Source organism: Terrapene carolina, unplaced genomic scaffold (genome assembly GCF_002925995.2).
Source record: "Terrapene carolina triunguis isolate 2854851 unplaced genomic scaffold, T_m_triunguis-2.0 Scaffold96, whole genome shotgun sequence".
NCBI classification, from domain to species: domain Eukaryota; kingdom Metazoa; phylum Chordata; order Testudines; family Emydidae; genus Terrapene; species Terrapene triunguis.
In genome coordinates this window covers 64,784,126-64,805,638 of record NW_020664447.1, presented here as the reverse complement: position 1 = coordinate 64,805,638, position 21,513 = coordinate 64,784,126, and the positions used below count along the sequence as shown (strand labels likewise).

The 21,513-nt window shown below is 40.1% G+C and overlaps 1 protein-coding gene across 1 annotated transcript in view; it reads left to right on the top strand.

Moving 5' to 3' along the window:
• CEP128 (centrosomal protein 128) overlaps positions 1–15,674 on the top strand; it is a 163,289-nt gene extending 147,615 nt beyond the window's left edge. Inside the window, exons 16-18 of the mRNA XM_024192734.1 lie at positions 3,124–3,300; positions 6,552–6,611; positions 15,372–15,674. Coding sequence (XP_024048502.1) covers positions 3,124–3,300; positions 6,552–6,611; positions 15,372–15,674 — 540 coding nt within the window. The remainder of the gene's footprint in view (positions 1–3,123; positions 3,301–6,551; positions 6,612–15,371) is intronic.
• The last annotated feature ends 5,839 nt before the right edge of the window (positions 15,675–21,513 follow it).

The window sequence follows — 21,513 nt, the reverse complement described above, 5'->3', positions numbered from 1 at the left end:
TTAAGCATCTCTGCCATTTCCAAGTTTCCTGTTACTGTTTCTCCCTCCTCACTGAGCAGTGGGCCTACCCTGTCCTTGGTCTTCCTCTTGCTTCTAATGTATTGATAAAAAGTCTTCTTGTTTCCCTTTATTCCCGTGGCTAGTTTGAGCTCATTTTGTGCCTTTGCCTTTCTAATCTTGCCCCTGCATTCCTGTGTTGTTTGCCTATATTCATCCTTTGTAATCTGTCCTAGTTTCCATTTTTTATATGACTCCTTTTTATTTTTTAGATCATGCAAGATCTCGTGGTTAAGCCAAGGTGGACTTTTGCCACATTTTCTATCTTTCCTACCCAGCGGAATAGCTTGCTTTTGGGCCCTTAATAGTGTCCCTTTGAAAAACTAACTCTCCTCAGTTGTTTTTCCCCTCAGTCTTGATTCCCATGGGACCTTACCTATCAGCTCTCTGAGCTTACCAAAATCCGCCTTCCCGAAATCCATTGTCTCTATTTTGCTGTACTCCCTTCTACCCTTCCTTAGAATTGCAAACTCTATGATTTCATGATCACTTTCACCCAAGCTGCCTTCTACTTCAAATTCTCAATGAGTTCCTCCCTATTTGTTAAAATCAAGTCTAGAACAGCTTCCCCCTAGTAGCTTTTTCAGCCTTCTGAAATAAAAAGTTGTCTGCAATGCAGTCCAAGAACTGGATAGTCTGTGCCCCCTGTGTTATTTTCCCAACATATATCTGGATAGTTGAAGTCCTCCATCACCACCAAATCTTGGGCTTTGGATGATTTTGTTAGTTGTTTAAAAAAAGCCTCATCCACCTCTTCCACCTGGTTAGGTGGCCTGTAGTAGACTCCTAGCATGACATCACCCTTGTTTTTTACCCCTTTTAGCCTAACCCAGAGACTCTCAACACTTCCGTCTCCTATGTCCATCTCCACCTGAGTCCAAGTGTGTACATTTTTAATATATAAGGCAACACTTCCTCCCTTTTTCCCCTGTCTATCCTTCCTGAGCAAGCTGTACCCATCCACACCAACATTCCAATCATGTGTATTATCCCACCAAGTTTCAGTGATGCCAACAATGTCATAGTTGTATTTATTTATTAGCACTTCCAGTTCTTCCTGCTTATTACCCATACTTCTCGCATTTGTATATAGGCATCTAAGATACTGTTTTGATCTTGCCTCCCAGTTTTGCCCTGACCCTCCTTTCTCTCTGCCATTATAGCCCACTCTCCTTCTTGTTTCCGACCCATCTCCCAGGTCTCCATGTTCCCCACTTACCTGTGGGCTTTGCTCACCTGTCCCCGTCAAACCTAGTTTAAAGCCCTCCTCACTAGGTTAGCCAGTCTGTGTCCAAATAGGGTCTTTCCCCTCCTCGAAAGGTGAACGCCATCTCTGCCTAGCAGTCCTTCCTCGAATAGCATCCCATGGTCGAGGAAGCCAAAGTCCTCCTGGCGACACCATCTTCGCAGCCAGGCATTCATCTCCATGATGCATCTCTGTCTGCCCAGGCCCCTACCTTTGACAGGAAGAATCAAAGAGAATACCACCTGCGCTCCAAACTCCTTCACCCGTACTCCCAGAGCCCTGTAGTCACTCTTGATCCGCTCAGTGTCACACCTTGCAGTATCATTTGTGCCCACATGGATGAGTAGCATGGGGTAGTAGTCAGAAGGCTGGATAATCCTCGACAATGCCTCTGTAACATTTTGGATATGGGTCCCCGGCAGGCAGCATACCTCCCGAGATGAAATGTCAGGGCGACAGATGGGTGCCTCCGTCCCCCTCAGCAGAGAGTCTCCGACCACCACTACCCTATGTTTCCTATTCGTAGTGGTGGCAGCAGACCTCCCAGCCTTAGGGGTACGAGGCTTCTCCTCCTCTGCTGTAGGGGGTGATTCCTTCTCTCCTGTATCAAGAAGAGCATAATGGTTACCTATTACCATGGCGGGAGGGTTCGGAGCAGGGGTGGAGCACAGCCTGCTGCCAGAAGTAACTAGCTGCCAGTGTCCACCGTGAGCCATCTCCTCCTCCACCAGTGGTGTGTCAGCAGTCCTGTGTACTGGGACAGCTACCTCAGCTGTCTCCACATGGACACTGTCCAGGAATTGCTCGTGGATTCGGATGCTCCTCAACCTAGCCACCTCCTCCTGTAGCTCTCCCACCTGCTGCCTGAGAGATTCCACCAGCAGGCACCTTTCACATTGGATGCCCCCCCCCCCGGCCTGGATATCAGTAAGTGGAAATTGCAAGTTACAGTCCCTGCAAAACCACACCAGGATCTGGGTAGAAGCATCCATGCTCAGGCGCTCTGTCTGGCTACAGGCGCAGGTAGAGGAGACAGAAGCAGTGCTGGCACAGGTGTTGTGGGTCTTCCTAACCATCGTAAGCCTCCATCTGTCAAACTCCCCTGTCTGCTCTGCTCCCCTGGTCGCGCTGCCTCTGGCTTTTAAAGCCTGCTTGCCTAGGTCAGTCCCACCCGCTCATGAGTCACACTGGGGAAGGCCAATCAAAGGCAATCAAGGGAACAAGGTCAAGCACTCAGTCCCAACTGCAACAGCAGCTGTAACTGAAACTGAAGTCACCTGAAATCAGAATCACAATTAAAATTCAAACAGTCTAGCAAACTCACTCACACCAACAGCTAGTACTCTCACCTCTCATCTGGTAGCCTGTTCGGCAGCGGGATCTCTTGCTCTCCCTCTCAAACTCCCCTGTCTGCAGCCCCCTGTCCCCGTTTAGTGAGCTTTCTGTGCTCAAAGTGCATATTGAAAGGCAGATTTGCTATGGTCTGTTAACAGAAATGTGTTTTAGCATGATAAAGTATTTTTCCCCATTTTTCCTTTTTATTTGGGTAAATTATTTCAAATCTCCCATCTAATATGGCAATAACTTGCCAAGGAGATAGGTCATTAAGGCAAGCTGCCTTATTTGTTAAAATCTTCACATTTCCTGCCTATTTACTATGAAAGTTATTACCCTTTTATGTTTTTTTTATAAAGTTCTGAGAGCTATATGGGGAAATGCCCCTTTACATTCTGAAAGCACAATCTAAAAAAAAAAGATACTGGAGTTATGTTAATTTAATAGTAAATCTTTTTTATTGTTATTTCATTCTTTTGCCCCAGGATAAACAGATAAGCAGTGAAGAAGATCATTTGAGGAGGATGGAGGAGGCCAGATTACAGCTTAGGGATCAGCTGCGTTGTCTAGAGACGGAACAAGAATCCATTCTCACCATGATAGGAAGTGAAATTGATGCAGCTTGTGAAATCCTTTCCAGGGACTCTGTGGAGAAATTCAAAGTAATTATTAGTTTTCAGTCTGCCTTAGATTTTTAGTTTTCTACCTAATGGGTAACTATAATAGAATTTTTATGCATGGCTGCTTGTAGTCACATATTTGCTACAGATAGTTTCTTGAGTAAAAGATTTCAAATATGACAGGTGACACAATTTAAAAAAAATATGGTATTAAGCGTATTATGGAATTGTGGTGTGACGCATGTTGCTATGTATCTTATAGAAAGATAACACAAGCCCCCTCCTGTGCATCACCAGAAGTTATTATTTTCAGTTGCCAGTCTTTTTCTTCATAAATAATGGTTTCCAATTATTGTTGGTTGATGTGAAATGACCTCCCTGGTCGCACACTGAATCACATTGGCTCAGAGGGGAAAATAACACTGTTTGACACTGTACATTAACTTTCTTACTGTTTTGCTTGGAAATTATGTTCAGATCTTAAAATTGTGGGTCATATCAGTAATGCTTTCATATTTTGTCCTGTCTCTCTCATATGACAAGTGGTTAAAAAAGAAAGTGTCAGCATATTTCAACCCCTATGGTATTTATTAATAGACCTCAGCATGCTGCTCTAGCAATTAACGAAGATAATCTTTTGTAAAATAGCTATAGTTTCTCAACAAAGATTCAGAAACCCAGTTTAATAAAGTATTCTTTCTTAGATTCAAACTATTTTTTTATTTTAAAAATTCTGTTTGTTTAATAAGATTGGTAGTACAACAGAAAACATTTCTTATGTTTATTCTTGTGAACAATGTCAAATTTAAGTCATCATATATTTTCTAATATTACAAAAATGGAGAATGGAGATAGTTACACTTTATACGCTTTATACTTTAACACACATTATTTTATCACTTAACGCTGCATGGTTTTTGAAGAGTGTAAATGTTGCTGCTGCTGCTGCTGTAGTGTACTTTCTTAAAAAAAGGGAAAATAGACATTTTTTCAACATGGAAATTTCTCTAAATATTTTAAAAATATTCAGACTCTGGAGTAATGAACTGAGTGTGACATCCTGGCAGACAGACATCAATCTGTTTAAATGTTTCACCACATAATAAAGTGCAAATTTCCTAACTTTCCTCCTTTCATGAACTCCCAAGTTCTGATTTCTAAAGTCTACTGAGCAGCACAGATGGAATTATTGTTTTAATTTACATGGTTCCTAGAAATTACAGTTAACTTGGAATTTAAAAGTAATGCCAAAGTATGGAGGTTTTGTTTTCCTTTTAAAAGAAAAGTTTGCTTGTCAGTTTCTCCTGACTCATCCAGTTTCATCAAACCCCTTAAGTTGCATGCCATTGGCAAGCTTAAAACATATTTGAGCCACTTGACCTTTGCTCTAGCCCATGAAGGGAACATAATTTTTATTACAGCAACATAATTTCTTGCTCTATTCCCATATTGGCACTGGGTAGAGGTGTTGTATGGAGGCAGTGCAATTGGCCCTGGAAGAAGGAGGGAAAACTTGGCTCTCACTGGACTTCAGTGATGCTCCTCTCCCCAGCACTATGGGTTCTGTCAAGGGCTCTGGAAAGGTTTAACCCAAGTCCTTTTCTTCTAGGAGTATCACTGCAATCTTGTTGTCTTGTGAGGGTTTAAGAGGAAGATAATGATGCTATTGGAGGAAGCTAGGGAATCTCTTGTCTTCATCCACTGAATTCTCCCAAAAGCAAAAACCTGACCAGATTTGCTAGTTGTCCCAGAGTGGAGTTTTAACTTAAAGAATTCTAGATAAACTGGTGGGTTTTTTTTTTTCTACCAGTCTTTTGCTGCCACATGAACTCCCCTCTGCTTCCCACCTGCAAAACAAAAAACCCTCAAGTATTTTGACTCTCTCAATATGTAAACCAGTACAAGAGGTACAGTAGTAGAACTCACTTAAATAGTGTTAAAGGAATAGACTTCTTCCAAAAAAATAATTTGACTTGCAGGAAAGAAGCCCCATATAGGCATACAGTAAGGCCTCTTTGCATGAAGATAAAAGTAGCCCAGTCCAACAAGTATTGTAAATTAAACAATAAATAAATTCATACCGCTTTGAGATGGAAAAGAGCAGGATATATAAGGCATGATACAGGTTTGTTTTCTACAAAAGAGGATATATCAGATGTTAAATGGACATTGAACTTAACTAGACTTCCATTAACAATACAGATCTGTGCAAAACACAGATTTTTTTCTACTTCTTTAAAAAGAAGTAATGAAAAACAACCCACGAAAAGGAATAGACGTGTTTATTAAAAAATGTAGAGATTAGGTATAATATTTCCTTATTAGCAAGTTTTAATTTATGGTGTAGTTGGATTTAAAAGGGATTGGTGGAAGAGAGGCATGGCAGACCACCTGATGTATGATTTGCTAATGAAATACCCAGTACAGATTTATCTTCTGTCTTCATTAGTAATTTTATTACCTTAATGTACAAGAAGGGATATGTAAGAACTTGTAATCATCAATCTCAAATACCCGAAGTAAGTATAGTACCTTCTTATAGCTGGAATAGAAGATAACACCATCACAATGGAATAGCAAATATTGAGTTTTTATTGGTGCCCACTGTACATTTCTCTCACTCTGTGATAAAGCAAGAAATGTGTAATTAACTAAAGCAGTTAAAATCTCATGTTCTATTCCAGAAGAAAAGCCAAATTGCTAACAATGAAATCACAAGTAAGAATGGCTTGGACTACTTCTGTGCTACACAATGTAGTGCCATACAGTCTGGAGGAAATGAGGTTGGATGACTGAACCTAGTCTTTTTAAAAAACAAACAAACAAACAAGCATTTTAACATGTGATTGAGATCAATAGTTGTAAATTGCATTTCCCTGTAAATTAAACATAATTTTCACAAAGGGCCACCCAGAATATATATCTTGATGCATGTTGTTGGTACAGTAAAACTATAATCTAATAATAAAACATTTAAGCATTTTGAGGATGTTCTAATCACATAGTGTTGTAGTGATCATATGGATAAAGTGGGAAAAATAACAGAATTACTATGTACCAAATAACTGTTGACCTGAGTTTCATTTTAAACAAGAATTATATTGATGACACTGCATTCCTTATCCTTTAGACATTAAAGTTTAATGTGACTGATATAAAATTAAACAGCTCTTTAAAATATTTAGGAATAAACTGTCCAACACTGATCTTTAGTAATGATTTTTTGAACTAGTGCGCTCATTTTGTTCAGTAAATAAGAAAAAATTCCATTTTTGTCAATTTTTTTTTTCCAGGCAATATCACTTACACCTGGGTTACAGAATGACCCTCATCGCTGGTTAGCAGAAACAAAGGTAACATCTATTGGATATTACTGGATAAAATAATATTTACCTGGTTTTGGTCACTAAAAATGGTATTTGAAAATTGCAGTTAAAAAGGGGTGGAGGGAGAGAGAAAAAGAAAAAGTTAAAAACCTGTAACATTTCTCTGATAGGTGTATTGATATTTCCAGCTTGGTGACTGGCCTTTCAAGCCAATAGATGGTAATGATTTTTTTCAGCTGAAGGTCTTTGGCTATCTCTTGCTGGGTAGCAGTAGGGGATTTCCAGTGTGAAGAAGCATCACCATATTTCTGAAGGGTATCAGATTTTAGCCTTTTTATTGGCCCTTTTATTGGCAGTTATGGTACTTAGCATCAATAAGCGATAGATATTTGTAGAGCCAAATTTACAGCATTTCTCCCTTAATTGTGCTCACTAAATTTGAGCACACCCAAATTCTGAGCACCCAGCAAAACAAATGTATGTGTGGGTGAAATGATGGAAGCCTGCTGAAAATATGATCCTTTGGTTCTGGATTGCCTTTTCTCTTTAATCAATACTTTTGGAGTAAAACAAGGTAAGTTTATAGTCCACAGGCATGCTTCTTTCTATATGGTTATAAGAAAAGCCAAGACGTGTTTTGATGTAAAGCAGTTTTGTTTTATATCTAGACTGTTTTAGACTGGATTCTTGAAAAACATGCTATTTTCCTTTAACCCTTCTTTTAAAGCCCATGATTCTCATAATGTGAGTTACACACATGCTTGGAAATCTCTTATGAGCCTGCCAACCCTGGCATGTGAGCCTACTGTAAGCTTTCATTTCTGTGCCTCGGCTTAATGGTTCAAAGAGATGACTGGTAACTTCTAACCCTTGCTTTTTTCTTTGCAAGCCCTGTAAGCACTCTTATCCAGTATCTTTTAATAGGATTAAGCTTCTCATGATTAAAATAGCTTTTATAGTGCATGAAACAAACCTTTCTCTCTGCAGTGTAAAAGGGTCATGGCAGTGGAAGAAAAGTTGACCAATTGACTGAGGAGAAATTGAATCTGTTTGCTAGCAAGGCGGCTTAAGGTTATTGATGGGCTGGAATGTAATACACATAGATCAAGAGTGAATATCACTATAAATAACAGAGATAAGATTTTGAATCAGAGGACAAGAACTGTATAGGAAACAGTGTCCTATTCAGGTAGTTGCCGCTGACATCCTAGGCAGTATTAGAAGGACCTTTCAAAGGGCATTTAGTAATTGTTTTCATAAATCTGCCAAATGAGTTTCTTTAGTTATTGGTAGAGGAGACCTGAAATGAAGGGGAATAGAAATACTGCAGTTCTGTAGATTTGCACCTTGTATATAAAATATTATATTTCTGGGCTGAATTTCTGATCACCTGGAATCACTTCAATTCTATTTCCAGGTCACTGCATTTGCGGATGAATATTGGAAAGAAGGGGACTTTGGTTTGTAACATTTCTGAAATCCAAATTTGTGTTCCCTGGTTCTTCTTTGAATGATTGCATATATGCATTCCACTCTTAGTGTCAGTGCACCCACCGCAGTGCATGGCTGTCAGAAACTTTTTCCCTCAGCGGTATCTGTTGGGTGGCTGGAGTTCCCCCTGCTGTATACTCCACAGTGTGTAGTTATAAAAGGCAGAACTACCTTTAGCCCCCCTCAGTTCCTTCTTACCACTCCTGATTGTCATTGGAACTCTGTTTTCTACCAGAACTGTTATTTCTCTCAGCCTTTTTGAATATAGTGTATAGTGTTAGCCTAGTCTTAGTAATGTTATGAAAGTAAGTTTTAACAGTATTATAGATTTTTTTTTTAAAGTTTTTTTTTTTTACTTCTTGTTTTCCCTGTTCAGGGTTTTTTTTTTATGTATGACACCGAGGTATGCCCTGGTCATCAGATTTCAAGCCATGGCTCCAGGCCTATGTCTGGCTCCAGGCCTATGCCTGTGAGTAACCTGCACAACAGCTGCCTAAAGTGCTTGGGAGAAGCACATATGAGGAACCGGTGCTAGGCTTGCAGGGAGTTTGAACCTAGGATGAAGAAGAATAAGGAGGCTAGGCTAAAATTCCTGCTGATGAAGGCAGTGTTCAGGCCACTGTTGGCGCTGTCCCAGTCTGACTCGGTGCTGAGTGCTGCAGTTTCAGTAAGCAGTGCACCTACTGCTGTGACCTTTGAATGGGTCCTGGCATGGGAATCTGGCCAGGACAATTGGACTCTGTCCTGGTTCAGTGGCCATTTTGGAACTCTTGAGGGTTTCCCCCAGCTTCCAGATCTTCCCAACACTGTGCATACTCAGTGCCCTCATCTAGAAGGGCTGAATCTACACACCGAGTGGCTCTGTTTCAAGAGGCCAGCATCAAGACTGGTATCCAGCATTAAGAGGAGGTTCCAGATACAGAGCAACAGCTGGTAGAAGAGATTCTATCCCCCCGGTCTTGGCTTCCTCTTCAGATGAGGCCATTTCATCTGGCACAACTTCACCACCTCCTGGTGATTTTAAGGTTTTTCATGAGTTATTGAAAAGAGTTGTTGCAGGCTTAGGTGCACAGGTCGAAGAGGTCAGGGAGCTCTCGAGTTGTCCTTTTATCATCGGTGGGGCCCTCCATGGTAGCTCTGCCAATTAACAAGGCGATACTAGAGCCAGTAAAGGCTTTGGGGGCAGACTCTATTCTCTTTGCCTTGAACCTCTAAAAAAGTGGAAAGAAAGTACTATGTACCCTCCCAAGGGTTTGAGTACGGTATATTCACCCACCTTTGGGCTCATTAGTCGTCACAGCAGCTAATGAGAGAGAATGACAGGGACACCAGGCTGCCACCCCCAAATCAAAAGGTGCCAGACGGATGGACTTATTTGTCAGGTTTGTGCAAATTTGTGAGGTTCCATGCAAAAGTTAAAGGAGCTCCTTCCGGAGAACGCTAGGCAGGAGTTCTCTTCCCTGATCAGTGAGGACCGACTGATCATGGGAACTTCACTGCAGGTGGGGCTGGATGCAGCAGACTCTGCAGCTAGAACCATGGCCTTTGCAGTGGCCATGTGTAGATCATCCTGGCTGCAGTTTTCTGGTCTTCACAATGAAGTCCAGACTACTATCCAGGACCTGCTATTCGAGGGTCCTTCTCTATTCTTGGACCAGATGGCCCATTCCGCTCCTCTTCCGCAGGACCTATCAAAAAAGAGTTTTATAGGTGTACGCCTCCCTCGCCTGCTGTTTTGGCACTGGGCCCCTCAAGACACCCAGGAACCACAAAACAAGTATTTTTATGAGCCAGTTGAGGTTGACATACCAGTCTCCATCTTTCCAGGCCTGAACCCTCTCACCATTGCAAATTGTCTGTCCCACTTCTGCAGTGCTCGGTCCTGGATTACTTGGGACAAGTGGATCTTGAGCATGGTGGAAGTGGGATATATTCTCTAGTTTGCTTCTACTGCTCCCACCCACCATCCCCCTCGTTCCCTCTTCAGGGACCACTTTCATGAAAAACTCCTTATCCAGGGAGCCATAGAGGAGGTTCCATGTAGCATCAGAGGGAAGGGGTTTTATTCCCCATATTTTCTAATACCCAAAATGAAAGGGGTCTCAGGTCAATTTTAGATCTGTCATCTCAACAATTCTTAAAAAGGAGAAAGTTTCGCATGTTCACCCTAGCTTCTATTATCCCGTACCTGGATCCCAGGGACTGGTATGCTGCCCTCAATTTAAAAAATCCCTACTTCCATGTGGCAATCATTCAAGCCCATAGGAAGTACCTCTGATTTCTGGTAAATCAAAATCATTACCAGTTCACTGTACTACCTTTCAGCCTGTCAGCAGCTCCCAGGGTCTTTTATAAAGATCATGGCAGTAGTAGCTGCATTCCTCTGAAGATCAGGAGTGCAGGTTTACTCCTACCTTGTCAAAATCCAGTCCAAACTGCAAGTGCAGAGCAGTGTTGCCCCGAGCCAGTCAACATTCAATCCTCTGGAGCAGTTAATCAATACAGAAAAATTATACTCTCAAGTACAAGACCCCATTTCACCGTGGGATCTGAACTCAAGACGTATGGGTCCTCCATTTGAATCATTGACTACTGCTCACTGCCGCATCTATCAATGAAGTTGGCCTTTTTGGTGGCCATTACCTTGGCCAGAAGAGTAGGGGAGCTGTGGGCATTAATATCGGGATTTCCACGTACAATCTTTTTTAAGGACAACATTTATCTACATCCTCATCTGAAGTTCGTCCCAAGGGTGGCTTCCTCTTTCCACATCAACCAGCCAATTTATTTGCCTGTATTCTACCAAAACCACATATGACGGTGGGGCTAGGGATGGCTCTGCTCTTTATACCTGCACACAGTGGTGTGTGAGGACAACAGGGAGAGCTCGAGCCACACAACAGATACTGTTGAGTGAAAAAATTTCTGATGGCCGTGCGCTGGATGCACCAACACCAAGAGTGGAGTGGACATGTGCAATGCATCTCAAAGAACAACAGTTATGGAACAGATTAGTAACCATTTTTTTCATAGCTAGCTGAGGAGAAAAAAGATAATTGTTTTGGTTCTGGGTGTGTGTGTGTTTGAGTGACAGAGTAACTATTCTGTAATTGAGGTTACATCAAGATTTGCCCTTAGAGCAGGACTAAAAGTCCACTCGTTTCATACTTGAGTGGTTGAATTTAGTCTCCACATTTGGCACAGTAATTCTTCATAGGACAATTGAATTTTCTATGCAATTTTTTCTCTGTCTTTTTAACTAACTTTTGCAGAGGCACTGTTTTAAAATGTTCCCTTTTTGAAATTTGGTTTTGTTTTCCTCATGTATCATTAGGTTTCTGAAGCTCAATAGTCCCCACAAACTATTCCCAGTCAAACATACTAATAACTTCTCAGACATAGGTTGCTTTTTGAACTTTTAAAATGAAACACACAGTTTATTTCCCTTATTTGTCATAAACTAGATGATCTTCCCTTCCTGACTACAGGTGTGCTGATGAGAAACAACAAATTTCAAATATTTTAGGAAAGTTTATTTTAATTTTTCATTGAAACTTGGTTTTAATGGATGTTTTCTAACTATTTCTCTCCCCAGTTGTGGTCTGTACATACCTCTGGTGAGGTTGGGCAGCAGAGGTATATAGGGGTGGACTCTGGGGGAGGTGGTAGTGCTCTGGAGATGCATGTGAGGTGAGTAGAAATGTTGGAGATAGAGCAGGGAGTGGGGGGGGGAGCCGGAGAGAAATGTACTTGGATCCACGTGTGTTTGGAAGAAAGGGGATTTTACAGGGGTGTTTGGGACATGTGTGAGGGAGAAACTTTTGCATCAGGAGTGAAACGTGAGTGTATATAGGGGCCATGGGCTGGGCAGATGGGGTTCAGTGTCCCTATGCTGCAGCCTTGGCACTTGTTCAGGGGCTCTTCTTGGTACTACTGCTCTAGCTCCCTGGTGCCCCAAAGCAGCATCACTGAGGAGATCTCCTCAAGCACTGATGCCTTGCTGGGAAGACTCTGCATCCTCTGGCACGGCTGCTTTGGCTCTCTGGAGCACCAGCGAAAACAAGAGTCTCTCAGCCAAAACCCTGTATTCCTAGTTAAACCCCAACTTGGTCCCTCAATAACCCCAATCACTCAAGTGAACTGAAGTGCAAGTGGTTAAAATATATACAAGTCCTGGGCTTTTTTTATTTTTAAAGTGGTTGACACCTTAAATATTTAGCTGTTAGCATAAAAGATGGTGGTTTTTAATGCTTTAAAAGTCATCTCTCAGATTAAACCTTAGTTCTGAAATGATATTTTTGCTAACTGCAAATGGAATTTCTGCTTTATCTGTTCAGTTTTTTTAAAAGTAAGTGTGTGTGTGCGTGCGCGCGCATGCACGTGTGTGTGTGTGTGTATATGTATGTATTATGTACAGCATTCTGTAAAACCTCACACATTTTCACTTTACCAATATGCAAATCTGATGATACTCTCACAAAACCCAGCAGTCTCATCTCATTTCACAGCAAAGATTGTAATGTGGTCTCATGTTAAAGGCTCGGCCACTGCAGCATCAGGGACTCAGGTATAGGGACATATCTCTTTACAGCAGCCAAGGGAGAGGTAGATGGGAAATTATTTTGTGGTTCACGTGGCTGACACTGAAGGGAATGCGGTTAGAGCTGCAGGTGTTAGAGTTAGTTTTCACAGTGCTACTGTAATCATGACATTGTCATCTTTGTATAGGCTGTCCCTGAAATTGGTGATTTTTGATTCATTTAATGGAGAGGCTCAAATTCCATTTTTAATTATGACCCAAGGCTGGAGTATGAATTTTGGACATATCCTCAATCCCCATGTATGAGAACAGAATCAAACTAGCCTTTAGGTACTGCATAAAGTACTGCAGTATCTACAATTTTAAATGATTTGTTCTGCATCCTGTTGTCACATTCACTATCATTTAGGGTGGAATCTATTCCCCTTTAGAATCCCACTTTTTTCTGTCCTATGTTTTTCTTCCTTCCCCATCTTCTTTTCTTTGTTTCTTCCCTCCTTTTTTAGTTCTGGGAATTTATAGGTGTAGAAATGACTTTGTTCAGGTTTAACTCTTTAAAAACTCAGCTCTTAATTGGAGTGGAGACAGTGGGAATAGTGCCTTTTTTGTTGTTGTTGTAGCTATTGTAGTTTAATCCATATAGCTTAATGGATTATTTGTGAGGCAGGTTGGGAGTAAATATTTTTTCACTGGACAATGCATTATGTGGTTTTCAATTAAATGCTTTTTTCACTCAAAGCTATGAGCTGACACAGGTACATGTAGGTCAAATGGCTTCTGACCTCAAACTGTGAGTAGTGAAATTGTGACTTGAACCTATTACAGTCACCCCGAACCTACCTCTCCGTTTGTGGTTCCAGACCCTGGTCTGTAACTGGTAGACCGTAGGTCCACTCTTAGTATTTTGAGTTGCATAAATTTTAAAAGAACAGATTTCTTGTTAGATACTTGAACTCTTCCACAGCAGTGATGCGGGCGCTGTACCGATCCGTGGTACATTAAGCCATCTTGAGCTTTGCAAAAGCACAAGACTTATTGGAACTTGTAATCTCCATAGGCCCCAATTTAATACAAAGATTTAATACATTTTTTTTAAATGTACTGGAAGATATAGAAGGCTTCAGGCCAAAGCTGTCTTTGTGAGTTCAATAGCTCATGTGTTCCTTCTACTGTTTATGGGTCAACCAAACCATTTGAGTTTGGGTCAGTTTAGAGTTGGGCATTTTTTGCTTAGAAGCTCTGGTTTCAACGTTGGAGCCAGATTTTGTCAGGGCACTTTGTATAGGTACCCTTCCCAAAAATCAACGCCTCTGTGATGGAAATATGGGGCAGAAGTCCTGCATCCCATTTGTTGTTTCCCTTAAATCTGTTAAGAGAATATTTTGGAAGTTCAGAGAGACTTAATCAAGCAAGGTGAATGAGCAACATGATGGTAATTGAAATTTAATGTCAATAAATGCAAAGTAATGGAAATTGGAGGGGAAAATTAAATGGCTTGTACACATTACAGAGTTCTAAATTAACTGTATAATTTCAAGAAGGGGACCTGGGCTTCACTGAAGACATCTCAGTGAAGACCTCTGCTTGGTGCAACTGCAGTCAAAAAAGCAAACAAGATGTTAGGTTTCATAAGGAATGAGGAATATGGGAATAGTATAAGGCCCTTATATAAATTAGTGGCATGGCCTCATCATGAATACTGTGTGCAGTACGGTCATCCCATCTCAAAAGGATATTGCAGGACTAGAGGGAGTTCAGAGAAGTGTGACAAGAACGATTAAGTACCTGGAAAAGAAACTGAAGAGAAATTGAAAAGATTGGGATTATTTTCCTTAGGAGATAATAGAGGACATGATAAAAGTGGATGAAATAATGAATGACATAGAGAAAGTAGATGGGAAACTTGAGCTCACCCTGTCTCATAATTCAAGAACAAAGACATTTAATGAGATTGAATGGTGGGAAATTCATAACTCATAAAAGGAAATATTTTTTCACACAATATGTAACTAACCTGTGGAATTATCTGCCACAGGAAGACATTTAGGCCATTAACTTAATAAAATTCAAAAAGGGATTAGACATTTATATGGATAACAAAATGATTGAAAGTTATTGTAATTCATGATAAAAATGTTGTGGAAGAGCTATTAAACCTCATGCTTCAGGGGTTAATCCAGTCTCTAACTGCTGGAGATCAGGAGACCTTATGTGGGAGGCAAATTTTCCCATGTTTACCAACTGCTTGTTTCTTACCCCTTCCTTTGAAGCATGGCCATGTTGCTGGCCACTGTCAGAGAAAGGTTACTGGACTAGATAGCTCTTGGGTCTGATCCACTATGGCAGTGCCTATGTTCCTCTGCAAACCAAGTGTTGCAGGAATCATGCCATCGCATTCCAGGATGGGGTCTGTTCATCAGGCTGCCTGTATGCCGTATCCCCTCTGAACCAGCAATGGCCAATAGACTCTCAGCCTGCAGGCTTATCCTCCTGGAAAAAATAATCTACGTGTTTGGTTTGAGCATGCAGTTGCTGCCAACCAAAATATATGTGCACATTTTAATTTGCATGTTAAGTCAGAATTTGTCCTTTAATATATTTTTAATATTTCTTCTTAAACTTGTATAGAAATAGCTGTTATAAATCAGTAAGCTGATTCCAAATGTTCTTGTTCGTTCAGTGTAGAATTTAAGTCCTAGTATTTTTATTCGAATTCTCTCTCCTTTTTAGTGTCACATAAATTTGTTCTTCTCTAGACTAAACTTCAATGGATGTGTGAAGAGGTGAAAGAGAGAGAAAGCAAGGAACGGAAGCTGCGGCGCCACCTATTGCAGAGTCGAGAGCAGCTTAAGCACTTGACATTGAGCAAGGAGTGTGAGCGTCAATCTCTCTTTGAACAAATAAAAAAGCAAGAACATATCCTGGAGGAAGTTAACAGAGAAAAGAGAGGTGAGTTGACCAGTTCATTTTTGTTAATGAAGGAAGAGAAAGAGGGGAGAAATGCTGATCTTGAGAATTATCAAAGTACATCCAAATCTGTTTTATCAGGTAGTCATTAAGAAGTCCAGTTGGTGACTTGATAGTGATAACTAGGGAAACAGAATTTTGTTTCCCCTTGGTTAAGTTCGCTTGTTCTGCCAACAGCTATATTTCAGTTCAGTAAATGTCTGAACAACACATGGGTTTTCGAAATGGTAAGTAGACATGCCAATTAGTCTTTCAATTCTCATATTTGAGGCATATCATGACCAAGAACATTAGTAGAAATTATAGAGGAGAGATAGGAGGCAGCATTGCTAGGAGCTTACATTGTCTTTGCCTTCATCCTGCTTTTACCTGTAAAAGAAATTATTCTCAAATAATCTCTTTTTTGTTATACAAAAATACGAAGAGCTTGTTTTGGAATTTTCTCATTTTTTATTTTAATGGTCATAACTACTTTTTTCTCTCATGAACCACATAAATAGTATTGTTGTTTGTCATAATGATGGCCTATTAAGAATGGAAAATACAAAAATGGTAAATGTCAGAGGATGTCCTGAATTCCTTTTATGATGGTCTAATGAAGCCTGATTACAAGATTTATTGGTAAATGTTGTCTTGTCTCTTACACATGTTAAAATACTGAAGAAAATAAGCTTTGCGTTAATTTAAATGAGTTTTAACCAGTTACACGTGGAATGGAAAAATACAAAAATAAAACCGGAGAAAGTATTTTTTTAAATTAACTTTGCATGTTGGAAAATAGGCATTTAACCTAATTTAAACTAGGACATTTTTTAGTGGAAAAGAGGCTAAGGAACCCATTTAATCAAATACCTGACTGTGCCGTTATATTATTAGCGTTATTATTGTTGGAACCCTTCTTATTCCATTTTCTTAGGCCTATGAGCCTAAGCACATTTGAAGGCTATAATCTCTCTTCTCTTTGAGCTTTTTCTGTGTTTGCACACAGATACCAAATAAACAGCTGATGTGGTACCTCATTAGTTTTTGGGGGAGTTTACCTTGTATTATGATTACACTGTTTATATGTTTTCTCTCTGGCTAATTAATATTATTTCTTCCTGGTTCAATAATCTTATTTCAGTTGCCTCTTTCTTCTTAGAAGATTCTGTGTTGGATTTTCCCAAGTTAGTGGTGAGTGAACCTGGTAAAAATAGTTTGGAAGGATTGTCTTGTGATTAAGGCCTTAGAGTGGAACATGGAAGATTTTGGTTCTGTTTCTGGCCCTGCCACAGACTTGCCGCGTGACCTTTTGCAAATCACTTCATGTCTTGGTGCTTCCATTGTTCATCCGTAGAATGGAGTTAATACTTTCTTATTATATTACAAGGATTTTGTGAGGATAAATTCACTAATGAATGTGAGGTCCTCACATCCTGTGGTGCTGTCACTGAAAAACCAATATGCAAAAATGCCAAACACAGGCAAGAAGAAAAGGAAACCAACACCAGGACCTAAAGAAATGTATACTTTATTTTTTGGATCTGTATTACTAAAGTTTGTTGAATATTTTTGAGAGAGATCTTTATTAAAAAGATCTTGCATTTATATAACACCTTTCTTCGTGAAGGGTCCAAAAGCAACATATAACACTGAAAAGCAGCCACCTCTGGGATAGAGGGTAGCAGAAAAGAGCTACTCAACAATATGTGGCAGGAACTTTTTTGGCAAAGGATACCAGGCCTATGCCAACAAAAAATGTCTTTAAATTTTTGACATCTACAAAGAGCTTGTGTTTTTTAAGGTGTTGACCACAGTAAATTGCATAATACTCAATCTGGCTACCTCAGAAGGATGAATGGCACAACTGACCATGCTTGGATTTGGCCCTCCTGTAATTTTTAACCTGGGAACACCAGCAATTTGAAACTTGAAAATGGACAGGCATATTAGCTGAGTCCAACTATTAGAATGGGAGGTGAGTGGTAGCATTTCAGTTTTGTATGTTGCTTTGGGATATCAGGATGAAAGGTACTATATAAAAGTAAGATATTATTTAAATGATATTTCTCAGCAATAATAAACAACAAATTGTATTGTTACAGAACCTTTAGCAGTATGGGAATGATAGTGCTTACAGCTCACTTAAGAAGGATCAGATGGCACATGGCCATCTAAAAATCTCTTTTGTTTTTGAGTAGGTGCATTTTGTTCAGGCTGGGACAAAGTTGGAGAAATGATTTAAGGCCCCAAGTAAACAGGTTTAGAGTCCAGTTTCAGTAGGCCTAATAAATAACTTTGTCAATGTGAGTGAACAGTTTGAGAAGAGAGGAACTAGACGAGAGAGATGTAAATCTCCCTGATAATTTGTATATAGTGCCACATATTCAGAACTGAGATTTGAATACTTTTTTGTGGGTGAAAGGCAAGCACCCATTAATCTTACAAAGGCAAATCCATTTTTATTCCACCATGGTAAGTTCAAGTGATCAGAACTGAACCAGAACTTTGTGTTTCATCAGGCCTACACCATCCACCTCTTTGAAGTTGCTCCTACAGCTCTCTGTTCTTTCATCTATTACATGCTCATAACTTTTGGACTGTTAATCTTTACATAGGAATCATGTCTTGTGTGTTATGTTCATGTACCTGAAAATCCTCCTGTTCACACCAATTTCCAGCTATTCAAATCTGTTCTTAATATGTGGCTGATTCTATTTTGTCCTAAGGAAAGACTTGTTAGAAATCTCACAATCCAGTACTTTTACTCAGATTTGTTTCTTTGTAAGTTAATGATTCCAGAGTAGACTGAAACTATTTCAGTAGCTTGTTCTCTTGTGCCATTATGTTGTGTCCTGACACGCTGAAGTCGAAATATTCACAGGACTCAACCACATCATACTATGTAGAATTGAATTCCACATCGCTTCATGTGCCCCTTCCTGTGCCCAGTTGTTCTTTCCTTATCATGAGTAACATGATGCTATGCTTCTTAATTCTTTACTTTGCCTTATCTTTGAACTCTTGGAGGATTGGGAGATATTTATTACCAGAGCGTGTGATATTTATTACCAAAGTAACAGACCTTTTATTTGCCATACTGTGTTTTATACCCTGTACTTTAGATGTTGCCTCTCGTAATGTGGTAATCTCTCAAAAAGGCCATATTTTTCATGTGGGTGCCTAAATTGTGTCCCTGCCAAAAGGGGAAATTTTAGCCACAATTACTTGTTTTGTGTTTATTGCTTTAAAAGTCTGTCTTCGATGTCCACATTAGAAAATGTAGACTTAATGTGTTCTCTATTAATTTGGCTGAGCTTGTTAGAAATTTTGCGTTTTTGATTTGCTCAATTTCTGTATTATGTGAATTTTCCTGTGGGCTGTTTTCATTGAAGAATCTAGGTAAATTCAAGTATCAGAGGGGTAGCCGTGTTAGTGTGGATCTGTAAAAAGCAACAGAGAGTCTTGTGGCACCTTTAAGACTAACAAGCAGATGATATGATGCCAGACTGGGGAATTTGGCAAGACTGGATCATGCCATCTTTGGTGCCATGGCCATATTGGCCATCTCCTACTTACCAATACCATATGAGAATATCTGATACTCTGGTGCTGGATCATCTTCCACTGGAACCTACAGATCTGATATGTACGGATCTGAGATGTAGGAAATGTTCCCCTTCTTTGGCACAGGATGCTCCCTTGGAAGGGGAGTACCAGGAAGGATCTCCACTCAGTGAATCCCAAGATTTAATGAAACCAGAAAGTGGTTCATGCCCTGATGGCATTATGAGAGTAACAACAGCATTGTCTCCTTCAGAAAATGCAATTCAGTTTCATGAACTAGTTGATAGAATGATATCCATTTTAAAATTACCATCAGTGGCTTTGGAGGAGGGCACACATCCAGTTTTTGACATTTTGGGGTCTACTGCAAAGGCTTACGGTTTGTTGCCTATATTAGAAGGGCTCTGGTCTAATCCCTTTGGTCTAATCTGTCATCGTGCCAACCAGTTTCAAAAAAGGCTGACAAGTTACACCAAATACCACATGAGGGATTCTCTTGTTTTCACATATGCCCTCAGCCTAACTCTTTAGTTATACCTGCAACACTTCAAAAATCTAGGTGTGGTCTTCAACTCTCTACCCCTTATGATAAAGTTGAACTCTGCAGGGAGAAGATTGTTTACTTCAGCTTCCTTTAACATGCAAGTAGCAAATGGTCAATGTGGGTCTGGCTGGAGAATCTTGCCCGCATGCTCGGGGTTCTGCTGATCGCCATATTTGGGGTCGGGAAGGAATTTTCCTCCAGGGTAGATTGGCAGAGGCCCTGGAGGTTTTTCGCCTTCCTCCGCAGCATGGGGCAGGGGTCGCTGGCTGGAGGATTCTCTGCGACTTGAAGTCTTTAAATCATGATTTGGGGACTTCAACAGCTGAGTCAAGGGAGAGAATTATTCCAGGAGTGGGTGGGTCAGATTTTGTGGCCTGCATCATGCGGGAGGTCAGACTAGATGATCACAATGGTCCCTTCTGACCTTAAAGTCTATGAGTCTATGAGTCTAAATTATTAAGCAGTGTGTGACACTGGTTGACCAGGTCATGTTAGAGTGTATTCAGGTCAATTCACTTGTGTAGATCAAAATAACGGTTAGATGTATAAAGTGTGTGTTCAGATGTTTAAACTTCATAAAATTTATGGGATGTTACATGTATTGTTTTTACTTATCTATTCCTGTCATAATATAATAGCAAACATTTACACAGTAAATACCACTGTAAGAAAATAACCCCTCAGAAATCAAAGAAGCCTTGGGGAATGCTAATGAAGGACTTTATCAGAAAAGATGTTAATTCCAAAGTAAATGGCCACTCTGGGGATGACCTGAGGTCAGAGACTCAAACTGCATTCCTCACTCCCATCAAAGGAAAAGCCCAAGTGGGTAGAGAAACTGTCTGTCTTCTGTGAGAAGAAAATATAAATATGGATTATTTATGAATATAAAGAAAGAACCTTTATCTCTGGACTGTTTGGATTCTAATAGGGCAGAACAACTGACTGCCATATTTTGAGTCAGGAAAGAATTTTCCCCCAGCTCAGCTTAGCAGAGACCCTGGAGGAGTTTTCACTTGCAGGTTTAAACTAGAGCAAATGGTGGATTCTCTGTAACTTGAAGTCTTTACATCATGATTTGAGGACTTCAGTAATTCAGTCAGAGATTGTGGGTCTATTACAGCAGTGGGTAGGTAAGATTCTGTGGCCTGCAATGTGTAGGAACTCAGACTAGATGACCATGATGGTCCCTTTTGGCCTTAAAATCTGAGTCTATCACTTCAGACAGATGGGTTTTTGACATAATAAAGGAAGGTTATATTATCCAATTCAAATTCCTTCTTTCATGCAACCTCTTCCTCCCCTCCCTTTCCAGTGACCCCTCCCATGAGAGATTATTAAGAGCAGAAATACAGATTCTGTTGCATGCAGTGGCTGTAGAAGAATTACCATTAATTCACAGAAACAAAGGGTTCTACTTCCATTAATTTTTAATCCTAAAAAAGAATGGAGGTGTCCAATTTTAGATCTCAGAGCTCTAAACAGATATATCGAATTTAAATTCAGAATGCTATCTCTGGCTCCCTGTCTATTCTGGATTTATTCGCTGATCTCGATCTCAAGGATTCATATTTCCATATCTCCATAAGATAATCTCCCTGCAAATATCTACATTTTGTTCTTGGTTCAGAGCATTTCCAATACAAAATCTTAACCTTTGGCCTCTCCACTGCACCCAGGGTTTTTATTAAACTCTTGGTTTTGGTAGCAGCTCATTTGAAGAGGCAAGGGATTTTCATCTTCCATTATTTAAATGACTGGGTGCTGAAAACTGCATCTGAAAAGGAATTAGAAAGAGCCATTTAGATGACCTGTTTTTCTGTTTGAGAACCTGGGTCTTC